The sequence below is a fragment of the Condylura cristata genome, unplaced genomic scaffold, assembly GCF_000260355.1.
Source record: "Condylura cristata isolate star-nosed mole 26May11 unplaced genomic scaffold, ConCri1.0 scaffold00012, whole genome shotgun sequence".
NCBI classification, from domain to species: domain Eukaryota; kingdom Metazoa; phylum Chordata; class Mammalia; order Eulipotyphla; family Talpidae; genus Condylura; species Condylura cristata.
Window position 1 is genome coordinate 8,356,918 of NW_004567113.1, and position 21,046 is coordinate 8,377,963.

The 21,046-nt window shown below is 36.8% G+C and overlaps 1 protein-coding gene across 2 annotated transcripts in view; it reads left to right on the forward strand.

Annotated features, from left to right (window-relative positions):
* FAM13A (family with sequence similarity 13, member A) overlaps window positions 1–21,046 on the forward strand; it is a 438,275-nt gene that overhangs the window by 269,589 nt on the left and 147,640 nt on the right. For both annotated transcript variants that reach the window (XM_012724150.1, XM_012724149.1), the window contains exon 5: window positions 11,605–11,758. In XM_012724150.1, the coding sequence (XP_012579604.1) occupies window positions 11,605–11,758 (154 nt within the window). The remainder of the gene's footprint in view (window positions 1–11,604; window positions 11,759–21,046) is intronic.

A 21,046-nucleotide genomic window follows, 5' to 3' on the forward strand; every position in this document is an offset into this window, starting at 1 on the left:
TCTCAATTGTAATCCCCACGGGTTTCCCATCACCAAATCACCCCTGTGCCACCACCATAGTTTTTATGCTATTTTAAACATCTTGTTGCTATTTAACATTTCCATATAAAAAGAAGCAAGACACAAAAAACAAGGGGTAGAAGCAGCCCAGATATACTGTCATGGATAAGTAGATACATAAAACATAATATTGTATAACTTTAAATAAAAGTTCTGTCATCTGTGACATGTCTAAACATGGACATTGTGCTAAAGTGAAGTGATCCACAAAAGGAGATGTAATGTATAATTACACTTGCATGAGACATATGGAGTTGTCAAATTCATAGAAATAGAAAATAGAATGTTACTTGTCAAGCACTAGGGTGAATGAGATAAGGGAAATTGTTTAATGGCTATCAGATTTCAGTTATGCTAGATGAAAAATTGTGGTGAGGGAAACTCTCACAACAGTGTAACTATACTTAAAACTACTGAATTCGGCCCTCCCTGGTGGCGCAGCCGGTTAAAGCATAGCGCTAAGAAGCTAAAGCCAATTCAGCATGAGTTCCATCCCCTCCTGCCCTGGAGGTGACCCACGTGGTGCGACAGACCTCTCTTGACCCACTGCTGCTCCCCTCAGCAGTGTACTTCGACGATCTGCCTGTTCTACTCCCCAGTCTGTCTCTGGTGAGTCCTTTCACCAACCCCTACACCTCTGCCCTGTACTCCAGTTCTGTATGAATAAATAAATGGTAATTCCCCATTTTTTTTAAACCACAGTGGAAAAAAAGAGCTTAAATTTCATATTTGAGTTAGTCACGTTTACTATTGAAAAAGCTTTTCAGAAGTACTCAGTAGGCTAGCTGCTAGCATAGGCATTACAATAAAGTACATGTATTTATACATAATGCAGAATAAAACAAGAGTAAGCTGGTCATTTTTGTCCTTTATATTTTCACCATGCTTTAACTTAAGATTCATGACACCTGCAGTTTTTACACAGCAAATTTTTGAGAACTCTGAAAATGGCAATAATGATATTCAAGTCTATTTATTAAATGTAATTTTAATTTTAACTTTCATCATTTTACAGTGTTAATAACTTCCTTCACAGTAAAAATGGGTGAGTTTTCTTGGAGAAGTTTTTTTTTTTTAACTTTTTAGTTGAATCATGTATCTAAAGTAGTAAGCATATTAAATTATATAGTATATATTTTTTATAATTATTTACCTCCCAAATAATTGTTAACACGATATAAATCATTTGTATACTTGCAAATATATAACTGGTATAACTTTTTCCAGTTTGTCCAAAATAATTTATAGACACAAACAGGTAGTTGTTGATGTCTAGAATTTTCATTTAAGTTTGTTCTATAATGATTTTAAGTAGAAAAGACTTATCAATTAGATTAATATGTTACACTGTTTATAAATTGTCTAATGTCAGGGAAAAATTGGAAACAAACAAGTGTAAGATAAATTGAATGCCTGGAAATGTTATTATCAATAGTTCTTAAGAAGGGAAACATTGCCAAGGGTGGAACCACATACAAAAACAGTTCTAGAAATTTTAGTTTCCATTGCTTAACCTCAGTTCTAAGAAACCTTAGAAGCTTTATTATTGAATGTTATCTTTTTAAAAAATCTTCCAGCTTTTCTTTTATAATAAATTTTTATTCATACCTATAATTGAATATAGGTCAATCACAAGAAATTGGAGACAGGACAGTAAACATTCAGAAACTTAGGCTTCTAAAAATGATTACTAAGCCTGGCCTTCAGTGATTGCTATCAGTAATGGATTTGTATTTTGCAGAGAACTACATAGGTGCACTGTCCCAGCATGTCAGCAATTTTTAATTACAGAATAATGAGCTAAGGCCATAATGTCTATGTGATATACATATGGGAAGGATTGGACATGTGATCTAGCAACCACTCTTACCAATACAACTGAACATAGTATGGAAGTCCTAGCTAAAGCACTTAGGCCAGAGAAAATTAGAAAAGGGATCCAAATTGGAAAGGAAGAGGTAAAACTATCACTATTTGCAGATAATATTATACATAGGTAAAAATATACTTATATATATAAATCTTACACTAAGGTTTTTATTTAGAATCTTATGCTTGAAATAATCAAAAAACATTGGTATGAGTATTTAGTTTGCAAGGCACCTTTTTTAAATGTCCATTTCTTAAGATAAAAATTTACATAGTGTAAATGCATGTTTTTTTAGTGCTGTATTCTGAGTTTTTACAAAGTTGTAATCATGTGTCCACTGTCATAATTAATATTAAGCATTTCCACCATTTCATAATGTTCTTTCATGTTCCTTTTGTCAGCCCCTCCTCTACCCCCAGGCCATGGGAACCACTGTCTTATGACTACAGTTTTGCAAAGCAAAATTTCTAAAAATTAATTTTTACAAGATGACTACATTAATATTATTAATATTTCTGTTTTACAAATGAAGACACTATGGTTCAAATAAACAGCTTTCTGAAAACTATACAGTTAGTGCATAAGATCTAAACACAAGTTTTCTAATTCAAAACCCTCCATTCCTTTGACCCACCTAGCCTCTTCCTCCAATTATCACAGTCTTCTGTGATAATACACAGATAATACAATCATGGAAAATACACAGAACTTAACATATACTATCATAAATGACTGTAGCTGTATATTTCTGTCTTCACATTGTTCATATCTAACTGGAGCCAGTATTTAACTTTCACTGGAGGGATTATGACAGTGTTTCTCAATTTTTTTCTCCCCCAAAGGAGCCTTTTATTTATTTATTATTTTTATTTTTTTAAAGATTTATTTATTTGTGCATACAGAACTGGGGTACAGGCCAGAGACTCAGGGGTGGCGAAAGACTTCACCAGAGACAGAGTGGGGAGCAGAACAGGCAGATCGATGAAGTACACTGCTGAGGGGAGCAGCGGGCGGGTCAGGAGAGGTCTGCCACGCCAAGTGGTCACCTCCGGGGCAGGCGGGAATCGAACTCATGCGGAAGTGGTTTCAGCTTCTTAGTGCAGTGCTTTAACCCGCTGCGCCACCAGGGAGGGCCAAAAGGAGCCTTTTTTGACTTGTTTTTCCTAATAAGTCCCCCTCCACCAATTAAATACTAACACATTTAATACACTGTGTTTCTACGTCTGTGTTCTATGTGTTCCAAAACCAGTTTACCTCCAGCAGGAGTTCTGGTACCACATTAACAATGCCTAAACTGGAGCAAGTCTTCAATCATTGTCCCCCCAGTCATGAGTGACATGTGAGTCTTGAGTGACGAGAAGACACACTGAAAGTTCTGTTCAAAGTTCACAGCACTAAAGTTTTACAGTAAATAACACAGCAAACTTTTTGTGTGACATTCATGGAAGTTTAAACATGTTGTCTAGAGTAACTTTCAGATAAGTTAACCTTCAGGAAAGTTAAAATAGGGCTAGCCTAATTTTTAAAAATATTTTTTAAATTGAATTTTAAACTCAAACTGGACTTTTGCATATAATGATAAGGTGAACAGATATTTTTATTGAAGAATAAATGTTAATCGTATTATAAAATACACCAATGCATATAATGCATGTATCTAACATGGCAGTGTGAATGTGATTATTGCAAATGTACATAGTTTCATAATTTTATCTGTCTTTCATAGAGTCACAATGAAGAGTCATAAGAGCCAGATGTGAGTGTCATCAGTGCCTGTTGTGCATTGTAGAGGGGAGAAGACATTCCTTGTTTTTTAGTTGTTTTTAATCATGGAAAATACACAGAATTTAACATATACTATCATAAATGACTGTAGCTGTATATTTCTGTTATCTTTAATAGGCATGTACGTTTGTAAACCCATCACCACAATCCATCTATCTTGCTTTCTCATCTTGAAAAATGAAATTCAAAACTTAATAAGCATTAACTCTCTCTTCCTCCCTTGCAGTCCATGGCAACCACCATTATATTTTCTGCCTTTGTGATTATGGTTATTCCAGTTATCTCATCTGAGTGAAATGATTTAGAATTTGTCTTTTTGTGCTTTCCTTTCATAACATGCTGTTGTCAAAGTTCATGTTCATCCATGCTGTATCATGTTGCAGAATTCTCTTTCATTTTAAAGTAAACAGTTCCATTTTATGTGTATATCACATTTTGCATACCTGTTCTTGTATCAACTGACACGTATTGGCTATTGTGAATAATGCTGCTATGAACATAGGTGTGCAAATATCTCTTCTAGACTCTGCTTTTAGCAATTTGGAAATAACTAGATTCAGAATGGAATAGCTGGATCACACAATAATTCTTTTAATTGTGGGGAAAACTGCTATATTGTTTTCCATAGCATCTATACCTTGCATTTGCTGCAAGGTTGTATGAGATTTTAATTTCTTTATTCTTCCAACATCTGCTATTCTCTGTTATCTTGATAGTAGGCATCCTAAAGGATGTGAAGTGATAGCTAATAGTTTCATTTGCATTTCTCAAAAGACTAATGATTTGAGAATCTTTCTGTGTGCTTATTGGTCATTTGTTGATCATCTTTGGAGAAATATTTTATCAATACCTTTGCCAATTTTTTATTCAAATTGTTTGTTGTTGAATTTTCAGTTGCTTTATATTTGCTAATTATTAACCCAGTATCACATAGATAAGTTGAAAATATTTATACCCCATTCTGTGGTATGCCCTCTACTCTGCTAATAGTGACTCTTGATGCACATTTTTAAAAATTTTCATGAAGCCCAATTTGTCTTTTTTTCTTTTGCTCCCTATTCTTTAGGTGTCTATATCCAAGAAATAATTTCCTCATTCAATGCTGTGATGCTTCTCTTTTTGTCTAACATTTTTTTCTACTGAGAGTTTTCAGTCCATGATTCATTTATCTTTTTGCATATAGATGCTAGGTCAGGAGCCAAATTAATTTTTTACACATCAATATCCAATTTTCCCAGCAATTATTGTGAAGAAAAGACTGTCCCTTTCCCATTTAATGATCTTGGCACCCTTGTCAAAATAAATTTGACCATATAAGCATGATTTGTTTCTAGGCTATGACATTTGTCTGTAGTTCTGTCTTGATTATGGTGGCTTTGAACTAATTTTTGAAATCAAAAAATGTGAACTCTCCAGTTTTTCTTTGAAGATTGTTTTGACTTTTCATGGTCTCATGAAATTCCACTTGAATTCATTTAGGTTTTCTATTTCTATGGAAAATGCCATTGCAAGTTTAGTAGAAATCACGTTGAGTCTGTAGATAGCTTTGGAGGTATTGATATTTTTATAATACTAAGTATTCTGATCCATGAACATGAGATATGTTTCTATTTATTTATTTTCTTTAGTTTCTTTCACCAGTCTTTTGTAGTTTTTATCAGAAAAGTCTTTTACCTCTTGGTTATTACTTATACCTAAACTCAGTAATTGCCATGATCCTAGCTTTTAGTTCACTGATGGCTTTTCTTTGCTTGCTGAAATCAACCTTTGAATTAATTCCTTAGTCAGATTTTCATTTCAGTTCTTGTAGTTTTCAGGTTCAGAATTTCTTCTTGGTTTCTTCTTCAGGCTTTGCCTTTATTGATAGCCTCATTATGTTTGACATGCTTTTCTTGGATATCTCCACATTTTCTTTAGTTCTTTGGGTATCTTTGAGATGATTGTTTTAAGGGGTACTTCTAGTAAAATCTACCTCCAATCTTTTTCAAAGGTATACTCTGTTGATTTAATTTTTTTGCATAGGCTATACTTTACCTTTTCTTCTTCTTTTTTATATGTCTATTTACATTATTGTTCATTTTATAACAATGCTTACTTCCCTCCACTTTCTGTCATCACCATGGCCCCCCCATATTCCTCCTTCCTTCCGATCCTAACCTCTTCCGCTCCCCTGTAGGATCTTTCTGGTTTATAATAGCCTGTTTGAGAATTATTTCATTATGTAGACTATGGCAAATCTAGCTTAATTTATAAATAAGCAAAAATGTGCAAAGTCTTCTCCTTTGTTATACCAGATAGTTTGCAACAAACATTTAAAACTAATTGTGACTCTGACTGACAAAGTTTGGTCCTTAGAAGATAAAACTGAATAAAATAGATAAGTTGCTATTCCAACATACCTAATATGATGATGATCAAGACTTAGGTTAAGAATTGTAGACCTTCTGCTTTAAACAAATGGAAAATTAAAAAGCCAGTGATCAAATATTGGAACTCTGAACTGGGTTTCAGGGAACATTTTGTTATAGGGCACCCCAATTCTGTTATATGACAGGGGGAGAGGGACACCCCTGAAGCCCCCAAAACCTGCCTGCTCTAAGTGGGTTCTGCCATCCACCGCAACAATACAAAACATATAAAGCTTTAATGAAAAGTGACTTTAATACAGTGAATATACAATATGGAACACAAAGAATATAACTTCTAAATCAAACACCTGAAGTTACCCATCCCCTCATGGGCAAAAGTCAACCCAAAAGGGATTGGCCCAAAGCAAGGCCTGAAAGCCTGCCACAAGATTAAAGCACCTTCTGGCCTGGACCCATGGAAAAGGGTCAGAAATGGCCAGACAAATCTGGGAGGAAAAGAGCAAAATCAAAATCAATATAAACACTGCCATAGTCACCTCCCTACAGGTATCTCACCCACATCTGCCTTAACCAGTCCAGGGTCAGGAAACAAACCCGGTTTCTTCATCACATGTTTGCTGCTCCATGTGGCTTCCCTAGGTCTCCATCTTTTTTCTCCATCTGGCTTCCTTCTCTCCTCCTCTCTTCTCCTTTCTCCTTTTTCTCTGCTCAGCTCCACCCTCCTGGGTGGGGCAGTGAACCTGGAACTTCCCTTCTCCTAGGGACCACCCAGTTACAATTTCAAGTTTGCACTCTCGTTTCTTGGCTCTGCATTCTGAGTGCTCCTTCAGTTGTTTTTTTTTGTTGTTGTTGTTGTTTGTTTGTTTTTTAAAGCACGTTTGCAGCTGACCAGTTTTATCAGTATGCTTCTTACCGATAGAATTGTGGAGCTCTGTTACAAGACAGCCACGGGGGAAGTCACGTGAATCCTTACTCAGAATAAGACCTAAAAGTCAGAACAGGACACACAGAGACAAATAAAAAAGGTTTATTTGGAGGAAAATGGGGGTGGGGAGAGGATGGAAGAGAGAGAGAGAGATTAAAAGAGAAGAATGACTAGTGGATAGGTCTTACTAGCAATACTGACTGAGCGAAGAAGGTACAGGTCCAAAAGAAAAAGCCAGAAATGCAAGAGAGCCAGAGCCTACATGTGTTCATTACATTCCAAGTTTAACCCCACCCCGATGTCCCAGCAACCTGCATTCAAAAGGTCAGTTTTACAGTAGACCGAGAGTAGTAATCTCCTGCACCTGAGATCTCTTCACTATGGAGATAGAGGTGTAGCCCTTAAAAAATCAGGGGGTAGAGTTCAAGCAGGACATCATTCACAGACTCACCATTCGCTCCTTATTTTAATAGATTACACAGTCTTCTTACATTGTATACCCTTTCTGTACCTTTCATGCCTAACTAGCAGCATTTCTGCAGAAGATGATTTCTCAAAAACTCAGAAGTTGTGGATTTCACTGGGATTCATTGTATTAGAAAAGACGCATCCTCAGATCCCTTCAAAATAACTTTTGTTGGGGCTCATGAGAAAATGCCTTTAAATTCTAGAGGCCTCTAGTTTGATTGAAAAGGTCTTTCAGATGCACCCTTAATCACCTGAAAAGGGACCTTTGTGTTACTGAGTAATCTGAGCTTTTGATCTTTCCCAGGTTTTAGTAAAAGGTTATATGGTCAAATTCTTGACCTTTTCTATCAAATTCATTTGCCTGACAATGAAATGCTTGATTTTAATGACTTTTACCATCTGTAGTCAGAATTTTTAAAATCAACCCCCCCTTTCCTTTTTATTTAACATTTCTTACCTTATTTTCTCTGTCTCACTTGCATCTTACTATATAAATGGAATGAAGAAATCAGGTAGTTCTTTCAGAACTTTGCTTGGAAATCTCTTGAACTGTGTCCAAGCCTATTGCTTCCAAGTTCTGCATCCCATATAACTGCAAGGTGAATTTTTGCTGAACTTTCTGCCAAAAGTATAAGGATCTCTTCTTCCAGTCTCTGATAACAGGTTCTTCATATCCTTCTGAGCCCTCACCAGCAGTATCCTTAAATTCCAGATTTCTAACAATCTGTTCAAGATATTTTAGACTTCCTCTGTTATGCTATACAAATTCTTCCAATCTCTTCACACTATCCAGTTCCAAAGTCATCCACATTTTAGATGTTTGCTACAGGAGGATCCACTTTTAGGCTTCGCCTGTTACAAGACCCTGCCAAAAAAGTAGGTCCTTGGCCTCCTAGGGAAAGTGCCAGAGACCTCAAGGTGTACTTCACCAAACAAAGATTTACTAGAGAGCCTGACTCATACATAAGGGACTCTGCACAGGAAAGGAGAAGCTAGCCTAAATCCTTGGAGTTGAAAACAGATATGTAGGGGGTAGATACTCAAGGCAGGAAGGAGAGCAGCACCAGATTTTGTTCTGGACTGTGCTATACCTGGGTGTGGGCAGACATGTTACATTCCAGCTGGGCATGCAGGCTCTTAACCTCCCTCTAGGAAATTGTGAAGTAATATTAGTCAAGATCAACACTTCTTGTCTCTCATGGGGCCTCATGTTCAGTGTGGTGGCCAAATTGTTTGGATAGGCTTGCCAGTCTGTGATTTTGTCCACCTGTTCAAACAGGACATGGGACAACCCTTATCCTACCCACTTGCAATTTCTTTTACCTAGGCTGTCTCAAAACTATAAATTAGTTCTCAATTAGTTGTATAACAAATATTAACTTAGTGACATAAGATAATAAAAATTGGCTCGCCCAGTAGCCGTGTGTCAAGGGACCAGGTGTACTTTAACTAGATCCTCTCCTCTGTTGGTCTCACAAAGCTGAAATCAGGGTGTCAGCTGGGCTGTCTTTTCATATGGACTCTTTAGTTTAGGAAAGAACCTGACTCCAGGCTCTGTCAGGTTGCTGTCAGAACAGCTTTCCTTGCAGCAGCATGTCTAAGGAACTCAACTTCTTACTAACTGTGAACTGGAGTCCTGAAGGCCACCTTAGCCCCCTGCCATGTGGTTCTCCCAGGCTGTTGCTGAAGACGGCAGCTTCTCTCTTCAGGCCTTACTCTGGCCTGCTGAGACCAAGTTTCAAGTTAAAGTAACATCATCATAGGAATGACATATATGACCTTTGCCATAGACTATTGGTCAGCAGCAAGTCACAGGTTCTATTGACACCTGAGGGGAACACGGGATGTGACTCACTGGGAGTCACCTGAAGGTGTGTATCCTACTGATAGAGTACTAGGCTGAATAATGACTCCTAGAAATACGTTATAATCCTTGAAGTCTATAAATGTGACCTATTTGAGGGGGGAGGGTGGTAGTGCAGATGTAATTAAAACAGATACTGAGATAAGGAAATTATCCTGGATGATCTGGGAGGCAGTAAATGCAGCTACATGTATGGTTGGAAGGAGGAGGCATAGAGAGAGCAAGCACATACACGGGAAAGGCCATATGGAAACAGCAGAGAGAAGTTTGAAGATGCTGGCCTTGGCTGAAGATTATAGTGATGAGACACAGATGAGGTTGCTGCCAGCCACAGAACTGGAAAAGCAAAAAACAGGATCTTCGTTAGAGTTTCTGTAGGGAGTATGGTCCTCCCGTTACCTTGATTTCTGCCCAGTGATAATTTTATGCTTCTGGCTTCCAGAACTGTGGAAAGAAATTTCTGTTTTAAGCCACCATATTTGTGGTAATTTGTTGGAGCACCCACAGGAAACTAATACAGATGAGTATTAAATGGTACCTCAAAGTTACTTTTTTTTAGTGCATATCACTGGTTACTAAATGAAATAACTTTCATAAGATTCTTCACCATCTAGGTATTATCTTCTGAATCTTTCAACTTATGTCCTTTGTCTCCTTCCTTTTATTCACATTCTTACTGCTTTAATATGATTTTCCCCATAGTTCTGTTACTCAGTTGTCAATTGTATATGTTACTGAAGAAGATATTTATGTTCTTCCAAACTGAAGCTTTCCACATTGTCATGAGGAAGACAGGTATAGACTAGAGGCACAGAAGTGAAAGAATTCATCAGAGACTAAGTGGAAAAAAGAGCTAGGGGATTCACTGAAATCCACTGCTAAGAGAATCAATGGGCAAGACAGGAGGGTTCTGCTGTGCAGAGACTGAGGGTCCCAAGCAATGTACTCCAGGCACCTCTGATTGCTTAGGTGTGTCCTGACTGATGATCTGAGTTGGCATAAACAGTCATCAACTTTATGGATCGTCAACTTAATATACAGGTTCTGAATGCAGTTCCATTTATTACCTTTATCCATTTAAGACTCCTAAACTTACCTGTATGTCCTTATAAATTCAGCATTGATACCACGATATACATTACTTATGGCTGTTCTGCTTACAGAACTTTTCTTCATTATGAACATTTTAAGCTTAATCGAAAGAATGAGAAAAATTTAATATTTTCCATGTTTTTACCACTCAGCTTCAAGGGTGAGCAATATTGTTTCTAAGAAGTACTCATATTTTCCTTTCAGTTTTGCATCTTTTATATTATCTAAGAAGTCTTTCAAGACTGTATTGCTTTTATTTATGTGACTGTCTTGCTTTGTCTTGATAAATATCCATTCATTGTGTCATAATGTTATAAGCCCTGATCCTAAAGAATTTTTTCTCAGCCCTCTAGGTAAAGATTTCCCCAGAGAATACTTGGTATGCTTGGGTGTGTTCTGACTTGGCTGTGTTCAAATGATCTGAACAGACCAGGCTATCATAGAGACTCATGCACAAGGGAAACATTGCTGGAAAGGAGAATTTCACATGGTTCCCCAAGGGGAGTTAGGAGGAGATGTTTAAAGACCAGATCCATGAGGTAGAGGAGGAGAGTAGCATCATGGCTTGTTCTGGGTTGGCCATGCCCAGGCCTATTCAGAGGGTCACACTTCAGCTGTGCATGAGACTCTTGGTTGTCCCCCGCTAGGAAATTGTGAGATAATCATCAGTCAGTATCTAACACTTTTTGTCTCTTATGGGACCTCCTGATGTATTTGTATAGGGTCAAATTATTGTACTGGGGTGCCAATACATGATTTAGTCCACCTGTTCAAACAGGGCATGAGCAACTCTTACCCTGCCTGGCTGCAATTTCTTTTACCTAGACTTTCTTAATAACAATAGTCCTTTTCATTTTTTTTTAAATTTATGTTACCATGTGTGTAAGTTTCTAAAATATACAATACATTATGTTATATCTATGTTAACCTATACATTCTTCATATACTTTTCTTATTCAGCACCTACCGCTTTACTTATGCCTTTGAATTTACCAGTTGGTATGACTGTATCATATGTGTGCCCATATAACTTGTTGAAAATCCTTATAAGAAAGCTAAATAATCATTTAGGAATTGTCAAAATATAAGCCTGGCCTTGGGGGGGAAAAAATTGTGCTGACAATTTTATTTTGAGAAAGTAATTCCTCTTAATTTTTCTTCTTATTTCTAGTGTGCCTCCTGGACTTGAAGGTATAAAAGAACAAAATCTCTGCAACAAGATAATGGCTATAATATTAGAAAATTGCAATACTCTGTTTGAAGTAGAGTGTACAGAAAATGATAACCAGAGGTGTGAAAATCTGGCGAGACTTATCATAGTAAAAGTAAGTAACTTTTGTGTTTAGTTTCTAGTATTGCTATACTTTTCATGGAATATATTTCATTTAAATTATTCTCCATCATAAATTCCTTGTTGGTGTAACTTCAGATTATCTATTCCTATTTTCCTATGTTGAATTCTTTTTTGTGAAGTCTATTCTCTGTTCCAATCTATTACGCTGATGTGTATGTTTCTAAGGTTGGAGAGTAATCATGAATTGAAGTTTTCCTGCTGAAATAAATCTCAGAAACACTTTTTCAGGTGGGTTGGGCAGTCCTCCACCTTATGGAAAGCCATGTCACCACGGACACATGCTCAAGACTGTCAGGAGTGCTAGCTTACTGACTGTGTCACAGCCTTCTGAGGATGTTGCTATGTCTTTGTCTTTTGCATCTGGCACATTTAATTCCTATATATATAGTTTTTAGTAACTGTCACTGGTATTTTGTTTTTGTTTTTTTTTTTTTTTTTTTTTGCTCTCTATTGTTTGCATTTTTTTGTTTTTTGTTTATTTTTATCTTTTTGTTAAAAAAGAGCTTTTTAAAAAAAATTTTTATAGAAATATTTTTTTATAGTTCTTTTTGTAGAAGAACTGGAGTACAGGCCAGAGGTACAGAGGGTGAAAGGAGATTCACCAGAGACAGACTGGGGACAGAACAGGCAGATCTACTGAAATACACTGCTGAGGGGAGCACTGGGTGAGACAGGAGAAGCCTGCTGTGCCGTTTGGGTCAACTCCCTGGCCAGGATTGAACTCAGGCTGCTGCAGAGGGCTGTCACAGTGGTAGTGCTGAGACTTAACTCCCAGACCACCAAGGAGGCCCCAAGAAGAGTAATTTAAAGTGTATTTAAAAAACTAAAAAAGAATCCTAACTAAACCCTATATGCCATCATACATAGGCTGATACAATATAATGTATCCCTCATATATTAGGTAAAAGCACATTGGTCTTAAAGACATGCAATTGATAGAACATATAATCCAAATCCTCTAGATGTCAGGAAGGCATCTTATTTCTCTCTCACTTATACTGAGATGAATCCTGCTAGAACATGTACAAATCAGACATTCATTCAGGAGATTTCCTGGACTATCAAATTTGCAGACTGCTGTATAATTCATATGGCAATGAATTATAAACCTAGGGTCACTTGGTTTGGTCCCTGAATGGTGTTTGTGTTTACATTTCGTCTTCCAGTTAAGACTATGACTTTGAAGAATGTGGGTAGGAATTTGCATATTCCCAAAACAGAAAAAGAACCTCAAAACTAGGTTTTCTTAACTAGGACTTATGTTTATTACACAACAGCCTGGCTAGAAGGAATGGGGTACACCCAGGAGGACTGTATCAGCAGTAATCTTACCAAGCAGATAAAGAGAACTTTTAGCAGAATTTAAAGGGAAGAACAGGCCCTCCCTGGTAGCGCAGTTAAAGCACTGCACTGAAAAGCTAAAGCCACTTCCGCATGAGTTCGATCCCTACTTGCCCTGGAGATGACCACATGGCGTGGCAGACCTCTCCTGACCCGCCCGCTGCTCCCCTCAGCAGTGTACTTCGTTGATCTGCCTGTTCTGCTCCCCAATCTGTCTCTGGTGAAGCCTCTCACCGCCCCTGAGCCTCTGGCCTGTACCCCAGTTTTGTATGTACAAATAAAATAAAATCTTAAAAAAAAAAGGGGGGGGAAGAACAATGACTGGTTATAATGAAAATATCAAGTGTAACCTAAAATGGAAGTAACCCTGTAGCTGAGAAAATCTCAGTGATTCACAGGAGAATATAAGGGAAAAGTGTTGAATAAAGTTTCTCAGGATATCCTTGTGGGTGGAATGGACATTTGAGGTCCAGACGAATATAAGCATGGTTATTTTTTTGTATGTTAACTTCAGGAGTGGTCTCTACATTTGCTTGTAATATTTTTAGTATTTTAATCATTGAGTTGAATAAGGATTTAGCACATTTGAAAGTGAAATGAAGCTGGGAGAACAGGTCAGTCATTAAATGATTGGATATGCAGACCAACAAAATGTCCACAGTATATATAAGCCAGTTTGCTCTTCTTCCTTGTTTCCTTCCTTTTTCCTTGCCTAAGAAAATAATCCTGTTTATTTGGGCACACAGCAGTGTTCAGATATCAGAGATCCCTCCCTCAGCCCCAAGGGATGGACGGATCACAAATGGCCTGTAATACCATCCTCTTTAGCCAATAATAGTGGAGCCCGTTGGCGGTGACCATTCATTCTAGTCAGGAAAACTATGGAAACAGTAAGATTTTCATCCCTGGTTATATAACAGAGAATGTTATAGGAGATGAGATCTTTGTAGTTTCTGGATGGAGCTGGTTATAATGGTGGTGACTGACTACAAAAGTGCTCCAGGGAAACTCCCTGCAGTGGAGAAAATGCTCTATATCTGAATAGGGACATAGGTTATATGCAAGTATGCATTTGCGAACTCTCATTCAACTGTACACTTAGGATTTATCATTTTATTATATGTAAGTTATTTTTAAAATGTTAGCTAAAAAGAGAGAGAGAGAGAGAGAGAGGGCCTGCCTAGTGGTGCAAGGGGTTAAGCCTCAGCACTATGAATGAAGCTATTGGCAGCCACTGCAGCACAAGTTTGATCCCTGGCCAGAGAGCTGACCCATATGGCAGAGCAGACCTCTCCTGTCTCACCCGCTGCTCCCCTCAGCAGTGTATTACTATCAATGTGCCTGTTCTGCTCTGCACTCTGTATCTTGTGAATCCTCTCACCACCACCTCCCACCACCCTGCACTTCTGCCCTACACTCCAGCTCTTGTATGCATAAATAAATAACTCTTAAAAAAAAAAAAAAGAGTGAGAGAGAGACATAGCAGGTCTGAGTCATAAAGCCTGACTTTCCTGTCCTGTTCCCACCTGAAGGTACCAGCCATGCATGGAGGTATTTTGCCCTTGATGAATGTATCACTAACATGCTGAGGTTAGCAGCTAACGAGAGTAAGATGGCTCAGCTCCTTATCATTGCTTATCTGCTGACTGACCCTGAACATAGATACCTCTGGACCTCTAATTCAGTGAAAGAAATAATCATCCTCATTGTATAAACTACTTTTTTGTGAAGCATTTTGCTTCTTATTCCAAAAGTATCATAACTGGCATTGGAAATGTCATTGGAAAATCCTGTGAGGACTTACATTCATACATGATTTGCACAGGTATTGCCAAGAGCAGAGCAAAATTAATAATAAAGTTGAAAATCATCCACAGATTTTAGTTCATGTCTGACATATATGAATATGAGGTCATTGTCACATGATTGCAAAAAGCAGACACTTGGTCACCAAATAAAGACATGTGTTTCCCACCCCATGGTCTGGGCAGCACCTACCGTCTCACATCTGACCTGAAAGCTGTGTTCTGACTCTGCTGACAATCACCGCTAGTTCTCACTCACTCTCACTAAATAACTACTTGCTGGGTGAATGCCTGACTCCAGTTACCATACTGCTGATGACTTCCATGTCATTGGTCTTACCCCAGCCTCTCAGAAAAGCAGTAGAATCATTTTCCCACTCAGTATAAAAAACCATTGGTGCCTTAAATTTCTTATACACATCTCTAAAACATTGTCTATGTTCAGACTACAAAAGAGATATTGTCTCCCATCTGTGAGAATGGGCACATTCTTTAAAAGAAAAAAAAAGAGGCACATAATTAAAAAAAAGAAAGTAGTGCTAGAGAGAATGTGGAAAAAGAGGACGTCTCATATGCTGTTGGTAGGAATATAAAGTATGGTAGTCATTAAGGAAAGCGATCTGGATTTTCTTTAGAATGGAAATACTATGTAAACTAGCAGTGTCACTTTTGGACATCAATCCAAAGAACTGTGTATGCTTTATGCTGTTTCTTGCAGTGCTGTTTACAATAGTCAGGAAATGGAAACAACCTAAGTGCCCACTGATAGGCTTGGAGAAAGATGTGGTTTGTCCACACAATAGACAGTATTCAGACAGAAGGAAAGACAAAGTGCTACCATCTAAAGCAAAATGGAAGATATTTAAGAGGCTTATGGTGTAGTGAAGCAAGGTGGAATGACAAGGACAAATACTTGATATTTACATAGCAGATGACTTGACAAAGTTTAAAAAAAAAAAACACCTGTGGACATTAATAAAGTGAGGTGGCTGAGGTTAAGAGGAAAAATGACAGATCAAGAGTATATAAGGGATGGCAGTAGAGGAAAAAGTATTCATATGATTGTCACTATATTCCAATAAATATCTTATGTCTGTCTTTACTAGAAATGTTGCTATTGGGATTATATCTTTGGGAATTTCTTTTGGAATTATTTTCCAAACACATTATTTCTGTATCTTATTTTCCTGTATATCATCAGACTGGGAAATCTTTGTACTTTAATGTTGTGATTGATTATAGAAAGTGATCAGTGGTCATTTTGCACCATGGCAGATAAAAAAGTTGATGAGTAATGATTAAGTAGTAACTTTGGGGTTTAAAATTGAAATCTGGTTAAAAAGTAATTATGTTGATTTTCTCGTGTGACTTTTAAGCAGATTCTCATAACAGATATTTTAAAATGATCTGAGCAAAAGTAAAATACTACATTAGCATAGCTTGAGAGAGACTCAAACTAATATATATGCTCCCCTATCAATATATGTCATAGCGAGTATGATTACAAAGTTCATTGTTATCACTATATAGTCAACCATTTATCACATAACCTGATGCATCATATAAATTTCCTAAAGCGTTTCTCAGCAACATTGCATATGTCTTCAGTTTTCATTCAGAGCTACAGTCTGTTTAGTCTGTTAGTCTGTTAATATGTTTATATTAACTTCAATCAATGTTAGTTTACTTCCTTTCTTATTTAATGCCTATTCTAGTACAAAAACTCTGGACTGATTGCTAGGACTCTGCAGGAAATAAGATGTGAACTCCAGCTGAGGAATTTACAGTTTTAAAAAAAAACAAAAGCAAATCAGTGCAGGAACTTGGACAAGAAACATAAAAGGACTTTGTTGTAGACAATATGCCAATTTTTTCTATAAATATAATCTTTTTTATTACTTCTCACAGTAGCCCTGTGAGGTAGGTCATCTTAATTCTAATTTGGAAATGAGGAAATGTTAGGAATACATTATTCAAGATCACATAATAGGAAATGACAGTATTCGATTTTGAAGTCAAGAAAATACTGATGTCCAAGAACTTGTAAAAATAATATAAAAATAATGGTTATGAAAACTAAAGGTAAAATAATATGATAGAACCTTGTTTTCTTTCTCTAGCAGGTTACTTTCTAGTATTGGGAACTGATTAGATTATCATTACACTTGCAGCATTGAATAATAAGAGTTATTGCTTATTCAGGATACTTTTATTCCCCATTTTGTCCCAATTTTTAGGTCATAGTCACATATTGACAATTTAGGTAGGTGTTCATTTCTTCTCCCCAGACATTTTGGTTTGTCGACTGCTTGTAGAGGAACACCATAAAGTCATATCTGCTCAGGGAACATTGTCATGGATTGGATGTAGCTGTCAGTTGTTAATGCCTTCATTCTTATTATAAAGAATATTTAACAGAAATTGGACTAGGTTGTTTGCATATGAGTTCATTATTTGTTATTTAATCTTTAAACTTCTTATAATGAAATGGCAGTACTTAGGAATCTGCACTTCAGAATTTGCCTACTTTAAATCATTGTGCTTTGTTAATTATGAGCACTCAGTAAATGGCAGATGATGACTTGTATTTGCTTCAAAGTGAATTTCTGCTGCTTACTCCAGTTGATCTCCTAGGGATAGAAGTTATACTTCTGTGGGCCAAAAGTACTGACAAGGGAACATTCTTCCAAGAGTAGCTCTTAACCAGCGACTAAGAAGTAGAAGCGTTTCCATGCCCATCTCCCATCCTTGGTTAGAATGACTCTGGGTGTTTATTGGATAGTGTTTCTCACAACTTTCCCTCAAGGTTAAGCTTCAGAGCCACTGTAGTAGCTATAATTGCCTAAAGATGACACCTTATGCAGCTTCTCCCTCTGCTCTCTCATCTTCTGCTGAACCACCCAAACAAACTATGTGCCTGCAGTTTTTATGTCAGGGTCTGCTTCTGATTGAGTGGGTGAAGATCCATCCATGTAAGACATCTCATGTTCTCACTCCATGAAGTTCTCTCTCCTTTGCCAGGTTCAGTTAATATCCATCTGCTCCATTATCTTTGGGTTCTTTCTTCCTTTGTTCTATTAAAATAAATCATACATTCTACCTTGAGGAAGTTTCTCTTTTCCCCCTTTTGTACTATGTTATAAGACAAGGTTAGAATGATATCTAATTTTTTACTTACATAATGACTGTTCTCTAAAAGTTGTAGAGTAACTTTGTACTTTTATGTCTACCAAAGCACCTATTCTTTTGCTTATATTTACTCAGAGATTTCTATTGAATTATATAATGTATGTCTAAATTAAATTTATTTCAGCAAAGTCACAGTAACTATTATAAACATTAGTAATATTTTGTATTTCCAAAGTATATGGTAAAATTTTGCTAAGAAACTTGCCCAGTTAATTTCTCTGCATTGGCATTTAAGCATGTGGACTACAGCTCTGGCAACTTAAAGGCTTCTGGATAACTGGCTAGTTCCTTAATACATATTAATTGCCAGTTTTACTGTGCTAACTAAGGCTTAGTTGTGTTTGTACCAAAATTATTTGTTTCAGGTTGTTTGTTTGTTTTGTTATGGTGCTGATAGAATTAAACAAGCAAATACAAAGCATGCAACCTTATGGCTATTTCTAGGAAAATGATGTCAGAGTAATTAACACATACTTCTGTAACAAAGACTTTGAATGCTTAGTGACTTAACACAATGTTGGTTTTTCACTCACTTCACAATCCAATATGTTGGATATGTCTCTTTGATTTTGTTGTAGCCATCCTCCAAGGTTACCTAAACAGGAAAACAAGGGGTTAAGAATAATCTGGAGCAGTGCTATGACTTCCTCTAGAAGTGACTTGTAACATCACATTGAGCAGATTCAGACTTTTTCTTCATAAACAAACTTACAATAGTGGCTGGAAATCAGTTTTCCTGGTGCCTAGAGAGAGAACATAAAGGGTATAAGGAGATGGCATTCTGTATACAAAGAGTTATTTCTGTTACAAAAGCTAAGTTAAATTATTTGGAAAGATTTAATAAAGCTGCGATATGTTATAGCTTCTCTCCATAGGAGGGCTATAGATTGTACAAAGAAGACGTGGAATTCCAAACTGTTGGCCATTCTCAAGCCCATATCAAAAGACTAAAATAATTTTTTTTTTAATTTTAAGTATACATTATTTTTTAAAAATTCCCTGTTCTAGTTTACTTTTGGGTGTCTTCCTTATAACATTTCCTGATCTTATTAAATAAGGATTCTCCTTGAGTGGCGTTATTTTGTATAGTAAAGTGCCAATTTCTGGAAACTCACTGCCACTGTCAAATTCCAGCTCTGCCACTTACTGTGATCTTAGACAAGCTATTTATCTTTTTGTCCTTCAGTTTCTCTATTTAAGAAATCTGGATAGTAAAACTACATATCTCATAACATTATTGTGATGAATAAATGGTTAATAAACAGAAAAATGCCATATATATAGTAAATGCTATATAACTGATAACCCATATGGTTATTATTATGATTGTTGTCATCATCATAGTTAAATATAAGAAGCACTTTACCTAATTCGATAGGCCAGCACAAGTTGGTATCAAGAGAGACCCTCCCCATACCTTAGCTGTGCCTTCTTCCTTAGGTAAAGGAAAACTAAAGGACCCAAGAAACCCACTGTGGATATCTGTAACCTTCATTACCCAGGATCCTTGCTGATACTTAAAATAGTTGATGGACTTTCCTAGAATGTGATTCTATACCTTTCCAGATCTGAGATGCCATTTAACCCTATCCCCAGAGTAACAGTCACTACTGTATCACACTCTCTGCAGAACCAGAGCTGCTGTACCCTTTCATGCCTTCTCTGCCTTAGCACTCAGCCCTCACTGCTGTTTCCACACCCCACAAGAGAAAAGAAGACAGAAGATAGCATACAATCACTGCCAGCAAGTATTCCTGCAACTTGTATCACTACTCCAGACAGTCACAGCCTTTGCTACAAGGGTACCTGCCATCTTTGCAAATACAAATAACAGTTCATAAAAATGCCTGGCATTCATGATGCTGTTACCTCTACAGTTAGAGCCACTTCTCTCCACCACCCTTCAGGGTTAGAATCAGCGTACACATTCCAGCACTTGCTATACTGCATATGTGTTCTGTGGTATAACGCCAGCACTAACATGGCTATTCAGTGTAGCAGCTACTACCCTCATGATTACCCATAAATGAAGATCTTCCCCACCAAATCCAGTCCATAAAATCTGTTTTTTCAAATATGGGGACACTAGTGCAAGACAAGTAACATGAAAAATTATCAAGGAAATATGAGACCATCAAAGGAATACAATCAATTCCCAGTAGTTTCCATCCCTCTGAAATAACATCTATGAATTGTCTGAAAATAACTTTAAAGTAGTTATTTTAAAGAACTTTCACAAATACAAGAGAACATACACAGAAAAATAATGAAGAAAACAATACACAAAATAATACAACAAAAAGATAAAAATAATAAAAAGAACAACAAAGAAATTCTGGAGCAGAAGCATGCAGTGAATAAAATTTAAAAGTATGCAATCTATGGCTCCAACAGCAAATGCAGAAGAATCATTGAACTCAAAGATAAATAATATCCAGTAAGAGAAACAGTGAAGAAAGTTTTCAGGGTTATAAGACATCAAGTAAAGTATAAATACACACACACAAACACACAGATATGTAAATTGGAGTAGTCCTGGAAAAGGTAGAGAAATATGCAGTAATTTTTAAGTAATACTTAAAACTGAATCCTGGAGGCAAGTGAGCATTTAGACTTTTTTAAGTTCAGCAGACTTAAAATGGTATCAATCCAAATAGGACTACATTGTGTCACATTATAATCAAATTGTCAAAAGTCAAGAATAAAGAATTTTGAAATTAGAAAGAACCATGTCAGTCATCGCATGTAAGGCAACCCTTATAAAGCTGTGAGCAGATTTATCAGCATAAACCTTAGGCCAGGAGAGAGTAGAATAAGATATTCCATGTACTTAAATAAAATAAATAGATCAACCAACAACACCATCCTCTCAGGATGAAAAGAGATAACAAATTGATGTCAAGTGAAAACTAAAGAAGTTTGTC